The following is a 20,650-nucleotide window of genomic DNA, read 5'->3' on the forward strand; positions in this document are numbered from 1 at the left end:
ATAATATTCAAATGTGTCTCACTGCCTTTCATCTATTCTAATTAAATTCAGAAGTCAATACTTGAAGATTTGCAGAGACATTATTATTAATCTCTTACATTAATTCATTATCTGATTGTGAAGTTAATAATGAACGAAGGTTGTGCTTAATATAATGAGTACCAAAATCAGTGCTGGTAAAGTAAACAAACCAGAATCTATAGTAAATGTCATTACTAGATTCACATTGTGTTGTAAAATGTTTGAGAGATTCAATGAGGTGAGAGATGAACCGTCAGTCATGTCTGATTAGAAAGCTCATATGATAACTTTCACTGAATGTCTCTTTATATTTGTCTGCATGAATCTTTTTGAGTCTAAAGCACTGAAAGACACTCTTGACATATAAACTTTTTAAGACTTCTCGCTATAATTCATGTTGCATACAAACACTATAAACACGTCTGTTGTGAGAAACAAGAACATTATAGCAGAAATCCTTCATGAGCTTTACTGTTTCAATTCATTAACCCTTCACTCATTTACTGAAGTTATGGAGTCAAACTCTCAAACCTGTTTTCTATCACTTTGACCAAACCATTCATCTGATCTCCATTATTTACTGTAAGTATAAATAAGAGTAAATCTATAACCCAAGAAAGACTAGTACTCAGTGCATAGACAGGTTTGTGTTGTTAAAATGAGTTTGGACTGTAGATGTCAGTATTCACTTGTGTTACAGTTCTCATGTACACAAATCTATTTGATGTGTTGATATAAAACAGAAGGTGAGACATCACTGTACATCTCTGTGTACTTCTGTTCGGAGGTTTTCAGAATCTCTGATGTCTGCGTAAATGACAAATCAAACACTTTAATCTTCTTCTCCTTCCTTCTGTAACTCTATCATGTTGTATGGGGTTACGTTTCATTGTACCTGAAGAAGAGCGAGACAACTCAGTCAAAGAAAACGCACACACACACGCACACACACACGCACGCACACACACGCACACACGCACACACGCACACACGCACACGCACACGCACACGCACACGCACACGCACACACACACACACACACACACACACACACACACACACAATACAGAAAGTGAAAGTATTGCAACTATTCAGGTGGAGTTATGAAAGTGTGTAAAAGGGAAAACTGTGTGCGCGTCTGTGTGTGCGTGTGTGTGTGTGCGTGTGTGTATGTGTGTGTGTGTGTGTATGTGTGTGTGTGCTCACTCTCTCTGTAGTGTAAACTCCAGCAGGGCTCCCAGTTGTTCCTCCAGAGCCACAATCCTTAAGCCAATATACCCGGATGACAACACCAAAAGGACCACACTACACACACAAATATAAATTACACAAATTAACACATCAGCACTACTACAACATTTGAACATCAAACAAAGAAATAATTTCTGCATAGACAGATGTCAAGGTTTTGAAACAGGTGCTCCACGCCATTTAAGAAACTATTTATCAGTTTCTGTTATTTATTAGACATTTATCTCAATTCTGTCAGATTGAAGGTGTATTGTTATTATATATTCCCAGCAAGCTAGCCTACGATGGCCCTTTATGGGCCTTAGGGCCCCCAGCAGGTTTTGCTCATTGGCAAAACGTTGGCCCCTTAGCGCTGACCTTGCACAAGCAGCATTCACTTAGCCCACATACAGCAAAATCCCCAGAGTTAAATGAACACTGCTGGATGTATATATTGTCCCAATCTTACAGAGTGTTCAAAAATAACTCTGGAGCAGAATTAAAACCTAAAATTGCCTTTTATATTTTACTTGTAGAGTTATTTTCTTAACTTAGCTTTAGATGTTGGTTGTTTCATTTAAAGTCATCATTGTGGTGATAAGTGTTTGTTTTAGTTGGACTTAACTGTTAGCTCATTAGTTTTTCTCTAGCTGCTATAACTTTGTGTTGTTTAAAGGCAGGGTATCTGATTTTGAAAAATGCTACCGGTAGCCTACTAGCGCTGAAATCACAATCCCACCCTCCATTTAAATTGCCATCCAAAGCCAAGCCTCCTCCAAAACAGATGAACACGCACTGATCAGACGTCCACATCTCATGTCTCATTCACCAGTGAGAAAACTTTACAGTACAAAGTGGATTGAATAACATTACCAAAATAACCAACATAAACATCTGTTTTAAATTGGAATTAGTTAAAGCATGTTTTTGGCTGTGTAGATGTAGTAGTATATTGTTACTCTTATTCATAAAGGAACACAAACTACATAAACAACACAATGTTTGATTAAAGTAGAATATCTGAATCCATTTAAATACAATCATATCGCAGCGACTCTTTCAGACCCTTTGTCTCCCGCAGCTGTTTCCTTCTCATTGTAAAGCAGTTACCGATGTTAATTTGGGTTTTTGCTCTTTGCTGATCCAGACGTTTTTTGTCGTTGTTGTTTCAAAACATTTCATTGGTTTTGTGGCTCCTGTGCAGGTTGTCAATAAAGGCAGGAAAGTTTGCCATTCTTCCTCTGTTTCCAGACTGGAGGTGAGCGCACATGAACGCACTGATGACATATGGTGTCTGTGTGAAAAGGTTGCGCAGTGGCATGCAAAACACGTTCACAGATGAGAGGCAAACATAACTAAAAATGTTTCTGGATCAAATCAGATACCTGCCTTTAAGAAATGTTTTTTAGGGCAGAGAAAAGACAATAGTGCAACTCTTTGGTGGTGGTTAGTACATAAAGTCTAAAAATCATCATCTAGAAAACAGATTTATTAATTTTCTGTTAATAATGCATGCGATACTACAGTGCAAAGTCCAAAAATCTCACAGCAGTTTGTCCTTCTGACGGATTATGAAAAACTGTGGACATAAAAAATGAACCATTTTGTACATTAGACACAAACATCAAGAATCAGAGTATGAATCTCAACAATGGTGACAAAGAAAACAGTAAAAATGTTCATTATTTATTCATGCTGTAATGCATTCTGGGAGTCCTGGATGAGATTTGTAATTTGTTGATACCCAGCATGCATTGCAGCATAAAGCTTTTCATTTAATTGTCACCATTGTTGTGATTCATACTCTGATTCTTGATGTTTGTGTGTCTACATTATACAGCAGTTAATTTTAAAATGTTAGTGTTTCAAAATTCTTCAGAATGTCAAACTGCTATGAAAGTGCTGGATCTCATACTGTAGTATCACATTATTGACAGAGAAAGATGCTTCTGATAAGTGTGCAAACACCAAATTAATAAATCAGTTGTCTAGATGATGATGATGATGTTTGACATGTACTAACCACCACAAATAATTGCACTATGCCTAGAAAAAACTAACATGCAAAGAGTCAAGTCCATCTAAAACAAACACTTAACACCATAATGGTGAGTAGGGTTGGAACTAAATTATGCAGTACAGGTGCCCTCCAGGAAAAATGCCGGAGAGCCATGTTGTAGATGAATAATGAAGGCCCTGTGTAGGCCTAGTATGTGCTTTTTGGGGCTAAGTGAGGGATGCCCGTGCAGGGCCAGCGCTAAGGGGCCAACATTTAGGGGCCAACGTTTAGCCAATGAGCAAAACCTGCTGGGGGCCCTAAGGCTAGCTCGAAGTTGGCCCATAAAGGGCTATCGTAGGCTTGCTCAGTTAAAAAAAAATGTGACTTAAAACAATTGAAAATTTTTATGCTCTAAAGTCCTGTGAACCAGAAGTCTTGATCGTTTTACATCCGTATTTTGCCAAATTTCCGAGGGTGAAACAGAATATCACATAAGGAAAATAACTAGTGTGGGTTGTGTTTTCCACTGCGAATTGATTGGATATAAAAACGAACAAGTTTTATTCAGAAATGGATCTGGCAGCAGACTGACAGTTGAAGGGGGCGAAGTTAACGGATGCTCCGCCCAAGCTGTCTACCTGATGTCATCAGAGAAGGATCACCATAAGAAAGCGGATGTACATTTTCAAATTTTAATTAAAGTTTACACATTCATTTTGAATAAAAAAGACTTACATGGATGAATTGTTTATAATAAACACTGATATTCCATTAAAACAAGAACTGTCAGTTTTGATTTCATGGGGACTTAAAAGTTGAAGTATATATTTTCTGTTTTATCATACAGAATGGTAAAAACTCTGAAGATTAAAGTGAATCAACAACAGCTCTGAATCATATAAAGACAGACAGATGTTCCTGTAGTCGTCTTTAGTCCAGTATCAGTATGACCATCAGTCTATAGAATAAGATTATTCTCTTCCTGATCGACCACATACCACTAAACACCTCACATGATGAAGAGTAAACGCTCATAGTGAAAGTTTAAGACGTGAAACTTTATATCATGTCATGTTTTCTTTAAACAGAATCTGACTGAAAGTATCTGGATGCTTATTGAGGGCTCATTCAGTTTACAAGCTTTTGAAAGTGAAAGTGTTTGATAATCCAACAGAAACGGCATCACTTCCACACTTTATTAATTGAATCAATCAGATGTATGAATGATTCTTCAGAATCTACTGTTATATTGAGCTTTAAAACTGAAGTGTTTCTCAATCTCAGTCTGTCAAAAATACCACCTGTGATCTTTTGGGAATTCATACAGATTTTACAAGGTGAACTGCACAATTATTAAAAATTATTAAAAAAACAATAATGTGTCACTCACTGGTAAAAGCAAATCATACAAAAACCTACCACTGAATTCATAAAAATTGGCTGCCACCTAAAATACACATGAAGTTGTGTGCAAATAATGCTTTCATACTTACAGTATCAGATAAAACACAAGAAGTTTGTTGAGGATGTGCGTGTCATTGGTGGACAGAACAGATTTAATTTTCTCTGTTACCATGGTTACCCAGGAGACCCCTAATTCATAAAACACATGAACATAAATAAACCTTTAGTCAATCTTACTTTAATTAATATAATACAGCTTTATAATCTCACATCAGTACTGTATGTGAATGAGTGAGACTCACTGTTGTTGACAGATTTATTGCTGTTCAGATTCTCAAACTCTTCAGTAGTAGAAAGTTTGTGATCATCAGCGTTCTCCTCTAAACTTGACAGGCTGGAGATCTACAGAAATGAAATCACATCACCATCATTCACATGCATTTACTAATGTTTATAAACTATACAGATCTCCAAACAAACCAGGAATGTGTATGAAGAAAACTCAGTGTAAACTTGTAAAGCACCCTCAAAGATCTGTGTTTTTACCGTGTCAATAGTGACGTCGTGTTGGTTTTCTGTGTCGGACATCTTCAGGTTATTGTTGATGTTCTCAGTCTAACAGTAGATAGAGAAGAAATCACATCTCAGATCTGAAGATCAAAACATGATCCTCAACACAACACACAAACATCACAAACCTGGAGTTGTGGACAGAGCGACAGTAGGAGTTTAAAACACGCCTCTCTATTCCTCAGCGAGACAAACTGATACTAAAACACAAAGTAAACACAACACACACATAAATCACATGAATACACAGAATCACACCAACTCATAAACAGACAGTGAGTGTTTGCTTCGACCGACCGCTGGTACCTTCTGTACGTCTGTGATGATGGCGATGGCATTGGGAACGATCTTGGCTGTGTTTTTCTTCTTAATGGTTTGAATGCTGGACACCAGAATCATAACCTACAAACACACACACACACGCACGCACATTGAAACATTAATCTGTAGAGATCAGGAATCGGTTCAGCTGCTTTTCCTCATCTTGATAAACTAAACTATAGAGGGTTTTCACGGCACGTCATCAATCCGAAAGTCAGCCATATTGGTGATACTGAGCGTAAACATTGCCATTGAACCAAATGGACCTCTCACATTTTTGCTGTTGAAAATTGTCAATTACTGTCATGTTTTGGGCTGTACTTAATGGTCGGACCGAGAAAAAAAACATTTTTCTCAGTACTACAGACTGCCAAAAGTTATAACAAACCAATAAGAAGAAGAATGCAAAAAAACTGTCAGAGGAAAGAAGGCGCTTATGGTTGGCCAAACTGAACCAGGAGTATTTCCAGGGTAAGAATGTTGACAACATTCGTGTTTGTTCTTCCCAACCCACAAGTTGTATTTCTTATCCGTACATTATAAATATTGGGCCACTTAAGGAATAACTAATAGAAGTAACATTTTACAAAACATGTGTAAATCTTGTACTATTAAAGTAGATTATGAAATTAGATAAGAATCAGATTTTTATCCATGCTGTTGTTTACATCTGAGCATCTCCAACATGGCCGCGCATCCGGGTAACTGACCAAACCGTGACGTAGGTGAAAACACTCTATAAGATATTTAACAGCTTTTATTTCTCTCGCCTTAGTTTCTTTGAGCAGCACAGAGGAGTGAAAGCACACGTGATGATGGGAGATGTAGAGTTTACCGTGGTAAATCACTTCTTTTTTCAGGCCACAGGTAAAAACTGTAAATAAAGAATCAGATCAAAATACAGTTTTCTTTTATGATTGTCTTTTATATAAATGATAATAAAGAACATTAAATGGAGACTCTTTCATACATCATACATACGTCTTAATGTCTTAAATGCGAGTCAAATGGAGTCTTAGGCCGGTGACACACTGGATGCGTGGCGTAAGCGTCTCAGCTGTGTGGCGTGTCCGTTTTTAATTCGGCTTCCATGTTAACAGGTTAGAGCTTGCAGACTGCCTGCATGAGACGCGCGTCTCAGGCGCGGCTTAAGCCGCGCGGAAAACGCGTGCTTGCTAGAAATAGAACCGACGCCTATTTTTCACGTTACACGCAAGCGTCTTGGAAGCGTTTCCAGCCAAAATATACGTCACCTATAGCAACAGCAGCGCGTCAGCACCGAGTCAGGCATGCTTCTGGTATGTACAGACACAGAAAACGCGACGCAGCCACCACGCAACTGACATGCAACAGATACACCACGCATCCAGTGTGTCACCGGCCTTAAGTATTTCTCTTGAAGTTATGGTGCACTTACACCAGACGTGAATGAAGCGTTATGCTGCATACACACCAAACGCGAAGCATCGCGTTCCTCGCTCTAGATTACTCACGGGATTTAACTTCGTGTCATGTGGCTTTTTCCCTTGAGTTGAATATTTTCAACTTGCGCAAAGACGCATTTTAACCCAATTTGCGCCATTCGCATCACCCTGTGCCATTTCGCGTCTATTCGCACCTTTGCATTGACTTTGTGTGTAATCTACTCACGCAAAACGTAAAATTTGTGTTTGGTGTGTACACCCCATTAAGCGCAAGTGATTTACATGTTAAGTCAATGGAAAGACGCAATAGACATCTGACCATGTGAATGTCGCGGCATGAAGTGAGCACTCCGGCCGTTTGATGCATGTAACGGGTGATTCACATGAATAGCGCGAGATGAAAAATCTGAACTTGAATTCACTAATATTCGCACTGTGTTAACCAATCAGGAGTTTGCTCTAGTGGTGACGTGATTGCGATGTAGCGAGCAGAGGCAGAAATATGAAACAATGATGGAGGACAAAATCATTGTCGCTGTATGTGGACACCTCAGAGTTGTACGTCACATCCTCATACTTTTATAGAAACAGTAATGAAAAAGATCTTGCTTAAAAGAAAGTGAGTGAAGAGGTCGGACAATGTGGTAAGTTGAAAAAAAACGCTCTTTACTCAATTTGAGCTGTAAATATATTCATATTAAGACTACAAGCTAGCTAAAGCCGGCAAATTGAACGTATTTAAGTCTGAATTTCACTCGCGAATGATGCGGATTGTTCAGATGTCTACACGAGATACGTATGAGATGAAAAACAGAAGACATCATTATTTAAATCTAAGAAAAACAAATGAGAGATTAATATTTTTGATCACAGGATTCCCTTCAGGATCTCACCGTGTTCCAGATCTTCCGTCTTGGGAATGTCAGGAAAGAGTTTGTGAAATGTTTTGTTGTGGGTCTTGAAACTCTGAATCAGAGAGGAAAGAATTTAAGAAACACGTGAGAGTTTTCTGTCAAACAAACAGCATGAGGAGCAAACTTACGGTACAGAGCAGAAGTCCATCGGGCTGATCCAAACTTTCTTCCTCTATGGTTGTGGATCTGTCGTATACACACACAAACATCAATCATCTGAGACAACCCACTGTATATACAAATCAATCAATGATAAACACATAGGCATGCAAAAAAAGAGACTGAAGTGTCAAATAAAAACATGCTGGTGTTTTCATAGTGAGGAGCTCAGGGAAACAACAATATTAAATGACTGAATAAGGTCTGTGCTATAACATGTCACTAGACAACAGCCAAATGCAAGCACAAAAAGACATTGTTAAGAAGATAAAATATTGTATTCAGTTACTTTACAACACCATGTTTATCCATTTCTGTGTATCTTTTAAGTGACACGTGTTTTTATAATGCCATCTCTAAACAAACCTGTTATTATCACAGAAATGGTGAAAAACGTTTAACAGCATGACTCCACAATTCAGTACTACATAGTTCAGAGTTTTTGTAACTTGTTTCAGCAAAACATTTCTGACATTTATAATGTGTTTACAAACAATTCTCTATAATGACTCTATATGTTCTCGGCCTGCTCATTCTTGAGTTTGGCAGATGTTGAAAATGTTAGACAGAGTTATATAAAAAGCACCTCACATTGAACTGATATTCACCTGCTTCTCTTCTGTGAGCTGATGTTGTGCTGTATGAACTGCAGATGTTCTTTATCAGGACTGTGGATGGTCTTTCCTTCTGATGATCTTCTCAACATGTTGCTTCTGATTTCACTGACATCCAGATGATATCTAGATGAACAGAGAGAATAATCATCACATTGAAGATCCTTCTAGAAACACACAGATATACTGATAGACAGTACTTTACTAGGATACTTCAGGACGATACTTCAGTACAAAACTTCAGGACAATACTTCAGGAGATTTTTCAGAACGCTACTTCGAGCCAATACCTCAGGACAATACATCGGGACAATACCTCAGGACAATACCTCAGGACAATACATCAGGACAATACATCAGGACAATACATCAGGACAATACATCAGGACAATACATCAGGACAATACATCAGGACAATACATCAGGACAATACCTCGGGACAATACATCAGGACAATACCTCGGGACAATACATCAGGACAATACCTCAGGACAATACATCAGGACAATACCTCAGGACAATACATCAGGACAATACCTCGGGACAATACATCAGGACAATACATCAGGACAATACATCGGGACAATACCTCGGGACAATACATCAGGACAATACCTCAGGACAATACATCAGGACAATACCTCAGGACAATACATCAGGACAATACCTCGGGACAATACATCAGGACAATACATCGGGACAATACCTCGGGACAATACATCAGGACAATACCTCGGGACAATACATCAGGACAATACATCAGGACAATACCTCGGGACAATACATCAGGACAATACATCAGGACAATACATCAGGACAATACCTCGGGACAATACATCAGGACAATACCTCGGGACAATACATCAGGACAATACATCAGGACAATACCTCAGGACAATACATCAGAACAATACCTCGGGACAATACATCGGGACAATACATCGGGACAATACATCAGGACAATACCTCAGGACAATACCTCAGGACAATACCTCAGGACAATACCTCAGGACAATACCTCGGGAAAATACATGAGGACAATACCTCGGGGTGATACCTGGAGACAACACCCCTGGACAACACCGCGGGACAATACATCAGGACGATAACTCTGGACGATACTTCAGGGAGATACCTGAGGGCAATACTTTGACACAATACCTTAGGAAAGTACCTTGGGACATTACCTCGGAACAATACATGAGGACAATGCCTCAGGAAAATGCATCAGGACAATGCCTCGGGACAATACATCAGGACAATACCTCGGGCCAATACTTCAGGACGATACCTTGAGCCAATACTTCAGCACAATACCTTAGGACAATACCTTGGGACAATACCTCGGGACAGTACATCATGACAATACCTCAGGACAATGCATCAGGACAATATCTTGGGACAAAACATCAGGACAGTACATCATGACAGTACCTCAGGACAATGCATCAGGACAATATCTTGTGACAAAACATCAGGACGATACTTCTGCACAATAGCTCAGGACAATACCTCAGGACAATACATCAGGACAATACATCAGGACATTACCTCGGGACAATACATCAGGACAATACCTCGGGGTGATACCTGGAGACAACACCCCTGGACAACACCTCGGGACAATACATCAGGACAATACATAAGGACAATACCTCAGGACAATACCTCAGGACAATAGCTCAGGACAATACCTCGGGACAATACATCAGGACAATACCTCGGGGTGATACCTGGAGACAACACCCCTGGACAACACCTCGGGACAATACGTCAGGACGATAACTCTGGACGATACTTCAGGGAGATACCTGAGGGCAATACTTCGACACAATACCTTAGGAAAGTACCTTGGGACATTACCTCGGAACAATACATGAGGACAATGCCTCAGGAAAATGCATCAGGACAATACCTCGGGACAATACATCAGGACAATACCTCGAGGCTATACTTCAGCAGAATACCTTAGGACAATACCTTGGGACAATACCTCGGGACAGTACATCATGACAATACCTCAGGACAATGCATCAGGACAATATCTTGGGACAAAACATCAGGACAATACCTCAGGACAATGCATCAGGACAATATCTTGGGACAAAACATCAGGACAGTGCATCATGATAATACCTCAGGACAATGCATCAGGACAATATCTTGGGACAAAACATCAGGACGATACTTCTGCACAATAGCTCAGGACAATACATGAGGACAGTACATAAGGACACATATTACGGTGTGATAGTTATCCATGATACCACGGGACAACACTTCGGGACACTACATCTGGACAATAAATCAGGACGACACATCGGGATGATACTTCCGGATGATGCTTCCGGACTATACCTCAGGACAATGCCTAGGGACTATAAACTGGGACAATACATTAGGACAGGGGTGTCAAACTCATTTTAGGCTAAGGGCCGGATGGTAAATAACGCCACGAAGTGCGGGCCGGATAATTTTTTTAAACCTTAGTGTGCTGATAATTGTGTTAAAATTAACTAAACAAACCAATTAATTAATTTGTTTAGCAAGAAAACAAGAGAAACACACGGCTCTGTGAAAACTACATTTCATAAGGTCACACTCATACTGTACATATTAAACACACAAATTTAAATTTGTACAAAACCCACTGGCCTTATAGGTTGAAAAGCTTTAATTTAACTTCTTTTGCCTTAATGCCAAAATTATTTATAAACCATTCACTTTTCTTTGGAATATATTTGTAATGAGAACAGTCATTTAGAAAATGAAAATGCTAGATGGGGCAGTGGCCCAAACCAAAAATGGCACTATTGGGGTGGTACTATTATTATGGTTTTAACAAAGTATTATAAATATTATGTGTTATATTACTAGCATCAACTTAGACATGTGATTATAATGGGAAATATAATAAGAATTAAAGTGTGACAATCTGCTAAATATTCAATATGATTTACCTGCTGGCTTGATGGAGCTTTGAATCCATGTTTGTAATGTTGAACTGCCTTCAGCAGCCTCCCTTTCCGTTCTCTGTCGTTATTTTGTGAAGGCATTCGTGTTTTTTTTATTTTTTTGTCTACAAAGTGTGCCAACAACAGCAAATTTAGTGTTTATATTAACTTAGATCTGATCGGGAACATTAAATCCCTTAGACAAGCATTGTAACGTTAATACTAAGAATGTGGATATTTTGTCGTTTGCTTGCTAAGTTGTTAGCACTTTTAGAACATCGACAGCAAATCATTACCGGAAGAATTACATAAACAAACTTCCAAATTACGAATTCTGCGGTTTAACAACTGATATAATGTAATGAATCTACCTGTTAATGCAACGAACTTCGGAAACTGTCGTCTTCGCTCTCCAGGCAGAGATTGGACACAGAGATGCTGCGGAGCGGGCGGGAAAACACGAAGTGGATTACTGGAATCAGTGGATCTTTAGGGGAGCAGTAACAATGAAACGGCAAGATTTTTGGGCACCGTGTTTAGTCTGTTCCGCGTTTTGCTGGTTTCCGCAAGTCTCTCATATTAAAAACGAACTAGACACCCGCCTGAAAGGGTTTTTAAAATATGTATTTCATATTTAATAAAACTGTATAAATCATCATGCGGGCCGGATTGGACACCTTTGCGGGCCGCATCCGGCCCGCGGGCCGCATTTTTGACACCCCTGCATTAGGACAATACCTCGGGGTGATACCTTGAGACAACACCCCTGGACAACACCTCGGGACAATACATCAGGACGATAACTCTGGACGATACTTCAGGGAGATACCTGAGGGCAATACTTCGGCACAATACCTTAGGAAAGTACCTTGGGACATTACCTCGGAGCAATACATGAGGACAATGCCTCAGGAAAATGCATCAGGACAATACCTTGGGACAATACATCTAAACAATACCTCAGTGCGATACGTCAGGACGATACCTTGCGACAATAACCCTGGACAATACCTCGGGACAATGCATCATGACGATAACTCGGGGCGATACCTCAAAACAATACATCTGGACAGTACCTCAGTGCGATACCTCAGGACCATACCTTGAGCCAATACCCTTGGACAATACCTCGGGACAATGCATCAGGATGATACCTCGAGACAATACCCCTGGACAATACCTTGGGACAATGCATCAGGACAATACATCAGGACGATACTTCTGGGAGATACCTCGGGGTGATACCTTGAAAAATACCCCTGGACAATACCTCGGGACAATACTTCAGGACGATACCTCAGGACAATGCATCAGGACAATATCTTGGGACAAAACATCAGGACGATACTTCTGCACAATAGCTCAGGACAATACATAAGGACACATATTACGGTGTGATACTTCTGCATGATACCACGGGACAAAACTTCGGGACAATACATCTGGACAATAAATCAGGACGACACATCAGGATGATACTTCCGGACTATACCTCAGGACAATACCTAGGGACTATAAATTGGGACAATACATTAGGACAATACATCTGGACAAAACCTCAGGACAATACATCAGGATAATACTTCAGATCATTGGTATCTGAGGGATTTGTACAGCCATGAAGAAAAGTTAGACACCCGCTGTCACTCAAATATGTTTTCAGTCTGATATTTTTAGTTGAGTGAGACTGTAACATTGCTAAATCTAATCACAAAAAATCTTAAAGCTGGTTAAAGCTGTCATGATATATAACATCCAGAACGTTCTTAATGTTTCCAGAACAACGGTCTATCTGATTTTACATACCAACAATGCACAGATAACCTATCAACAGAAACAAACTAATCTGTGCACATGCTTTGCTATTTTTAAAGAGCCGCTGCTAAAATTCATGAGGTCTGGGAAAGAAATAAAGGTTGGGCTTCTTCATTATGAGACCAAGACCCCTGACAGCTTCAAAATAATATCAAATTCTGCTGTAGTGATGCCAAATTATCTTAAATAAAATACCTTAAACAATCAAAATAAAAATTATGCTCCTAAAAATAAAAATGCGTCATGATGCCATAAAATAACAATTTTTGTCTAAAAGTCTCTATAAAGATACTGAATGATTCTTCTATGACATCACTTTGAAAAACCTTTCAACACCTTCATGTGTGTATGTTGATCTAAAACACAAATAACACTTAAAAACCTCAGATTTATACGTTTCAAAACTTACTGTCTCCAGATGAGCGTTGTCTTGATAAATAATCCTCAGGACATCACAACTATCTCATGTCTTACATCTACAATGAACAACTCAAAAATGCTTTGTCTTCATTGACACACACACATAACTCTGTTTGCTAAAGTTCAAAATTCATGTCAGCACATTGAGGTCAAGTCTGGATTACACTCCAGGCACTCGTTTAACAGGTTTTCAATTGTTCATGGGCAACTCAAACCCGATTTACTCCAGTGAGCGTCTATGGAAACTCAAACGAACATACAAACCTGCAAGACAATGCAAACATGACATTTATTCCAAAGTCTATTTGTGGCAAGTAGCCAGCGGGCTCATCTTTTACTGCAGTAATGTATGAATTTACTGTGCATGCATGAGGCATTTACATTCATGCATTGATCCAGGCCTGGACTGACTCGCATATGTAATTCTCTGTATGTTTATACATGTATAATATACTTCAAAGAATAATAAAATGTATGTAAACAGACTCACTCACCCTGAGCTGTCCAGAGAAAATCTCCTTTGGGCTTTTTTGCTTCCACTCATAATGAAGTCCTGACTGATGTTTCTCACGTCCTCCAAACCTACAGCTCTGAGCTTTATATACATACATCATTCAGACCTCACAGCAGATAGTGAGAGGTCTGACCACGCCCACTAGGGGTCCAGAGCCACACCCACAACACCTCTAAGTCACACCCCTATAAACAGGTACCATGCCTGCGTCTATTAGCATTGCAATGCTTTCTTTATTTCAAAGCTTCTTAATTTTGAAACAATGATTGTAGTGATGAAATATTTGTGTGATTTTATGATGATTCATAGATGAGTGTTAAAGCGGCTCTCATTGAAATAACACGTGTGATTGTGCACATGACTGCACATGCACCTGCTGCATGCATCAGCTGTTAGACAAAGACTGATCTCATCAACTCTGTACAGAGAGACCAAACACAGATGATATCAGACCACCAGAGAAGATCTGAAGAAACAGAAAGAGAAAATAAACACAGAACTCAAGTCAGCTTTAAACACAAACAGGCATCATTTTAAAAATCAATTATCTGTGAAAAACTGATACAGATCCTCAGCACTGAAGAAGACCGAGATCAGACAGAATATGTGTCATGTAGTGCTCCTATAGTTGAGCTTCATCAGATAAACCTTATCAGATTGTTCATGGTCACGTTTGTCCTGCTGGTTTGGCAACATTATGCTGAACCCAGTGTGAATATAATGATATGTGCTGTAAGAGGTGAAGGGTGACGCTATCCACAACAGACAGCAGTGTGTGACTACATTCATAATAAAGCACAATCACAAGAGCCTTTACTGCTTAGTACATAATACAAATATTATGCATTTCATAATTCAAATAACATAAAAAAATATTGCATTCTTCTGCTGAAATATCTCATCTTTGACATCGGCCTCTTTGGTTTATGTGTGCTGATTTACACAGAAGCACAAGAAGAGGCGTTACTGTAAACATATCATATATTTAGCATTACTGGAAAACTGTATTTACAAATCAATATCCAGGAACTGTGTTTTATAATAATAATAATAATAATAAATATTATAATAATAATAATAAAAACAGATGAGTAATTGTTGATGAATTGTTTATAAAGGACGGACAGCAGATGCTTACACATTTTTATTTCACATTTATTCTAAGATTATTGAATCAGAAGAAACTTTCTGAGTGAGTTTAGATGATTAAGTCACGATGACCAGAGAAAAAACTATCAGTTACATCATAATCATCTCAAACTATCTAGATTGTTGAACCAGATGTACTAGATTGTTTGGTTACAGCGGTTGAACATGTGTTTACAATACAAACTCCGCCAAGGTATCGTGTAAGTGTTCACAGAAATAAATGTCATTATTATTATTATTATTATTAGATATGACAGATTTGTCTGTGAGGAGGACACTTGTGTGGAGCTCAGTGAACATTGCATAAGCAGCACAAAAGGTCATGCACTGTAGATACGATGATTATGTGCCGTAGTAGATTTAACAAAATAAAATGAGTAAACTCTGTTAAAAAATGAATTCTTGTTTTTTAACCAAATATTTTAAAAATAACATAAAAATAACAAACATGTGCGTAATTCTAAATAAATACATTATTGAGTAAATTTAACTTCATTTTATCATGTATAATCTACTTAAATTTGTAAGAAGGAAATTAACTTAACAGACAGTGGACTTGTAGTTCCCAGCATGCTTTGCATGGGACTGCATTTGAAAAGTAAACTAAATGTACATTTAACCCTATTTTGTGTGTTTTAACTAAAAAAAGACTAGTGTTTAATGTTCATTTATCTTTGAGATTAAGAAGAGTTTCTGTTTCTCCTTTGAGTTTTGTAGTTATTATTGTTCAGAAGAGCTTGTGTTCATGAGACCAGTCTCTTCTTACTCACATCATAATGTGCTAAATAATAATAAATATTAGTGCTGGACAAAGATTAATCGTGATTAATCGCATACATAATAAAAGTGATTTTTTGCACAATATATAAGTGTGTGTGTGTGTGTGTGTGTGTGTGTAATTATTATGTATATATAAATACACACACATTCATGTATGTATTTAAGAAACATATACATTTGTATATATACTTAACAAATATAATTTATATTTTTATAAATTCTATATGATATATAGATTTTAAAAAAATTACATATAAAACAATTCTAAAATAATATGTATGTGTGTACATAATATTATGTTAAATATACATAATTACACACAGCACACACACATATATTATGCAAAAAACACTTTTAATTTGTAATTAATTCAGGAAGATTTCATTAAAGAAGCAAGCTTTAAAAATACTTCTGCATAATATTGATACCAACATTTTTATACCACACTTATTATAACCCATGGTTGCAAAACAAAAACCTAACATTTGGTCATTTTTGACCCAGTATGTGTTCCGTCCAATATTTACCCATTATGGGTTAAAAATAACCCAGCCATTTTGTGCAGGGTATTTTTACTTAACTTAAATAGGTTTACTTAATTTCCATATGTGTGAAATTCACTTGACAAATATTCATGCAATACTGTACTTAAAAATGAAGTAATTTCTATTTGTTTGTTTTTTCAGTGTGAGTTGAACCCAGAGGGCACACATTAGTAAAAAAAAATTAAAGTTTGTAATGCACTGTAAATCACTTTAGATAAAAGCGTCTGCCAAAAGCATAATTGTAAAAGTGTGGTGTGGCCTACAGTATAACTGTGTGTGTTTTTCATGTGTATCAAGTGTTTTTTTTATTTTGTTCAACACAAACTTTCACACAGATAGATTATATACAAGTTCTCAATGTGAAACATTCAAGATCTAAAGATTTAACTGAAGTCAGATCAGATCAGTCAGTGCTAAGTTGGTCAAAGGAAAAAAAAGTGATTTCTGGATCTACAACACAGAACAAAGAAAAGCTTTTTATGTTAAATTGCAGTCATTCAAATCTGCAGCTTCATCCACAAAATCTGTCTGCCTGTCCTTTAAAATGATTTTAAGTACTTTGAACTATAAAAAAATCTAAATTTGTCCAGTTGTTAAAAACAATAAATAATGATTCTTGCTTTTGTTTCTCTCATTTTGAGTCTTGATAGAAGCTGCAGTGTTTCAATGTGAAGTCTTAAAACTATAAATACTGCAGATGTTCAAACATTTAAGATTCTTTGCATGTCTTCTGTTGTCCATGTTCACCTCTGTGAATGATTGACAGGTCATGTGTCTCAGATTAGCATTTCAACAAATACCTGAAATATCCTTCTGAACTAAAAGATCTCTAAATGTTTTTATCTATCAGCAGTAAAATCTCAGAGAAAAATTAATCTATCCATCATGAGCAACACTTCAAACACTTTGTCTAATAGTTACACTGTAAAAGTGAAAGCTGATCTAATTAAAAAAAAAATTGGTAACACCTAAAAAAATTCATTTTAAATAAAAAATTTAAGGTATTAAGACGTTTGAAAAAGTACTTTACTTGGTGACACATAAAATATTTAAACATTTTAAAATTTAAAGTAAATTTTAGTTGAAAACCTTAACATTTTTAGGTGTTACCAATTAAGGTAATTTTTTAAGTTAATCCAACTTTTATTTTTTACAATGTAGAAGATATATTTGCTACGTAACTTTATTTGGCTGTGTTGTGTGCATTACCATACAGCAAAAAAGCAAAAATATCTTTTAAATATATGCCAAATACATTTTATTAACGGTGAAGTTAATTTTGAAAAATATATTTTTGCATTTAAAATATATTTAATTACAACCTTTTCAAACTTGTTTACAGGTTTGTAAGTGTTTTTTCCAATGCGACATGAATATATTTCCTTGGATTGAAATATATGGAGGACTAAATATATTTTTATATGTTTTATCAGAATATATTGTGTACTTGATGATGTTTTTTCTATGTTCATGTGTTTTCTTCAGTTGTGGTGTGTGAGCTCTGAATGTAAACGTGTTACATTACATTTATTAAAAGTTTTCATGCTCAGTGTTTGCTGGTGACAGTCTGACCCGCGGCTGTAATAATAAATCTGACATCAATTAAATCTGAAAAAACAGACACAACATTCACTTCAGTATTTCATCCAGTCATTCTCTTTTAATACAAAGTCGACGTATCTACATACATGATATTAAATGAATAAGCAGAGAAATGTAAGCGATCTATAGAAGCACGCGGCCCTTTAATCATCATTTCATTCATCTGTAATATTTGTTGACTCAGGGATTTTTCATGTGTGCTTTCATCTAAAAACATTATATGTTTAATTCATGTGCGAGTCCTGATTTCTCTCAGTGTGCTTGAACTCTTCTGCTACTGTGCTGTACTATGATAGATAATATCTGTGTCTATATTCATTTATCAGCCCGATGATCACTGGCCTTTACTGAGACATTCAGCACATGAACCAATGAAGGGTTTGTGTTTCAGTCAAGCACCAAATGCTCAAGATTTATATCATGACACCGCAAAAAATACCACGGTACGCATCCACACCACTGCTGTGCTACTGTAGGGCACTCTCAATGAGCTGCGTCTGCGCAGTCGGAGGTGCCATTGTAGTATTTGAGCTGCATCTGCGCAGTCCGCTGTGTCTTTGTGCTGCATCTGGGCAATCGGCTGTGATATTTGTGTGCATTTTCAGTGTGCTGCTATGGTTTTAAACCACAGGCACCTGACCTTCACATGGGAGGACATTGTGAGCTGAAGTCTCTGTGTGTGCTTATCTAAACTGCCTGAAATCTATCCTCATAATGTCACGAATGCTGATGCCAAACATGAGGTTTTATCATGGGATTATAAACCAGTAAAGGACCGCACTGTCCGGTCGGAAAGGGTAAAGGTCCAGCTGTTTGGGTAAGGTTTGGGCTCCCGAGGGCCGTGTGCCGTCTCCTTTCTCTAGAACAATCAGTACACAGGAAATATCAAAATATCTGGTTTACAAAGCACAACACTGTACACATGAGCTATGACCAGTCACGTTAGCTTGCCAACTACATCACAGCTCACCAATTATATTGCAATAAAAAGCATATAAATAAATAGATCCTTAAAAATTCAAGCATAATATATAAAAAAAGAAGAAATAATAAAATGAGGTCGATTAAATATTTGACAACAACGATAAGGCTCGTTTTACTCGTCTGGCGGAGATCCGGAGATCTCTTAACCTGTGCTACTCAACACGATTCACTAAACTAAACGTGATAGGAAGAGATTGGTTTCATCATTTGGTTTAGGTTAGAGAAGAAATCAAAGGAACGGGCGTTAATGATCGTTCGGGGGTCGAGAATGAAGATAGTTTTTTTTTAAGACTTTATGATCTGAGCTCAATATAACAGAGCGTAGTGTGAATGTAAATGATTTGATCATACTGTACTTTACTGTATAGAAACAGAGAGCATTATGCCACGGGAGTAAAGAAACATGATACAGAACTAGACTGAAGCTGTTCAAAAATCCCTTTGCTTTCCAAACACGGTCAAAGCAGCATATAGTTATAGAGACACATCATGAAAATACAGTATTCACAGCAGTTCTGTCGACGCCCGACGGCTCGTTTCGGGAGACGGGATTATATCACGCGGGTCGAATGGCGGCTCCCCTGAGCTCTCCGTCAGGCACAGAAGGTTCGAGATGGGCCTCCGTTCACGATGGAAACGAGAGACGCGTTTACCTCCCGTCACTGAATTCAAATCCAGTTTGAAGAAATCTCCCCGTTGAAGGGTGCAGCAATTTTCCAGGCTTTTGTTTTTTTTTGTTTTAAATAGATTTTTACATGTAATATTTTTCCTCTTGTTACGAAGAAGAACTTCATCCACAGTTGAATATTTCTAAAAAGCCAACCACAACATTAATATCAATATATGAACACTGAGGTAATAGTTTGCGTGTTGACAGAGAGAAACTCATCTGCTCAGTTTTTCATTTCCTCTGTTGTGTAGTCGTCTGTCTGTCTGTCTGTCTGTAGCTTGTTTCAGTTCAAGCGAATGTTCGTGGGTTTGTCGAGGGGAAAGGTCTTGAAATATCACTCTTCTTCTTCTTCTTCTTCTTCTCCTATGTTGCATAGTGATCAAAACTTCCAAGGTACTCAAGAGCGGCCTGATAACAGAACTGATATTCATCCTGAAAAAAACACACAGACTTTCTTTCAGTTTTTGTTCAGCTGTCTCAATCTTTCTTATGAGGCTGTATGAACACTTCATCATCTGGGATTAATGTGTTAATATCTGTAGATGTGGTGTCGTGTGATAC

At 37.7% G+C, this 20,650-nt stretch overlaps 2 protein-coding genes across 7 annotated transcripts in view; both read right to left on the reverse strand.

Annotated features, from left to right (window-relative positions):
- Positions 1 to 277: 277 nt before the first annotated feature.
- Positions 278 to 19,003, reverse strand: LOC135744131 (GRAM domain-containing protein 2B-like). The gene is made up of 13 exons (XM_065262101.1): positions 18,875 to 19,003; positions 14,340 to 14,440; positions 8,651 to 8,782; positions 8,012 to 8,069; positions 7,863 to 7,935; positions 6,316 to 6,419; positions 5,531 to 5,626; positions 5,353 to 5,424; positions 5,201 to 5,269; positions 4,957 to 5,056; positions 4,744 to 4,843; positions 1,228 to 1,326; positions 278 to 916 (listed from the first exon to the last, which is right to left on the reverse strand). The coding sequence occupies exons 1-13, from the start codon at positions 19,001 to 19,003 to the stop codon at positions 901 to 903; spliced, it is 1,149 nt and encodes a 382-aa protein (XP_065118173.1). The 3' UTR covers positions 278 to 900.
- Positions 18,474 to 20,650, reverse strand: part of LOC135744294 (receptor-type tyrosine-protein phosphatase S-like) — a 102,359-nt gene continuing 100,182 nt past the window's right edge. For all 6 annotated transcript variants that reach the window (XM_073814926.1, XM_065262321.2, XM_065262320.2 and 3 more), the window contains one exon: positions 18,474 to 20,521. In XM_073814926.1, coding sequence (XP_073671027.1) covers positions 20,453 to 20,521 — 69 coding nt within the window. In that variant the 3' untranslated portion in view covers positions 18,474 to 20,452. The remainder of the gene's footprint in view (positions 20,522 to 20,650) is intronic.

Source organism: Paramisgurnus dabryanus, chromosome 6 (assembly GCF_030506205.2).
Source record: "Paramisgurnus dabryanus chromosome 6, PD_genome_1.1, whole genome shotgun sequence".
Lineage (NCBI taxonomy): Eukaryota > Metazoa > Chordata > Actinopteri > Cypriniformes > Cobitidae > Paramisgurnus > Paramisgurnus dabryanus.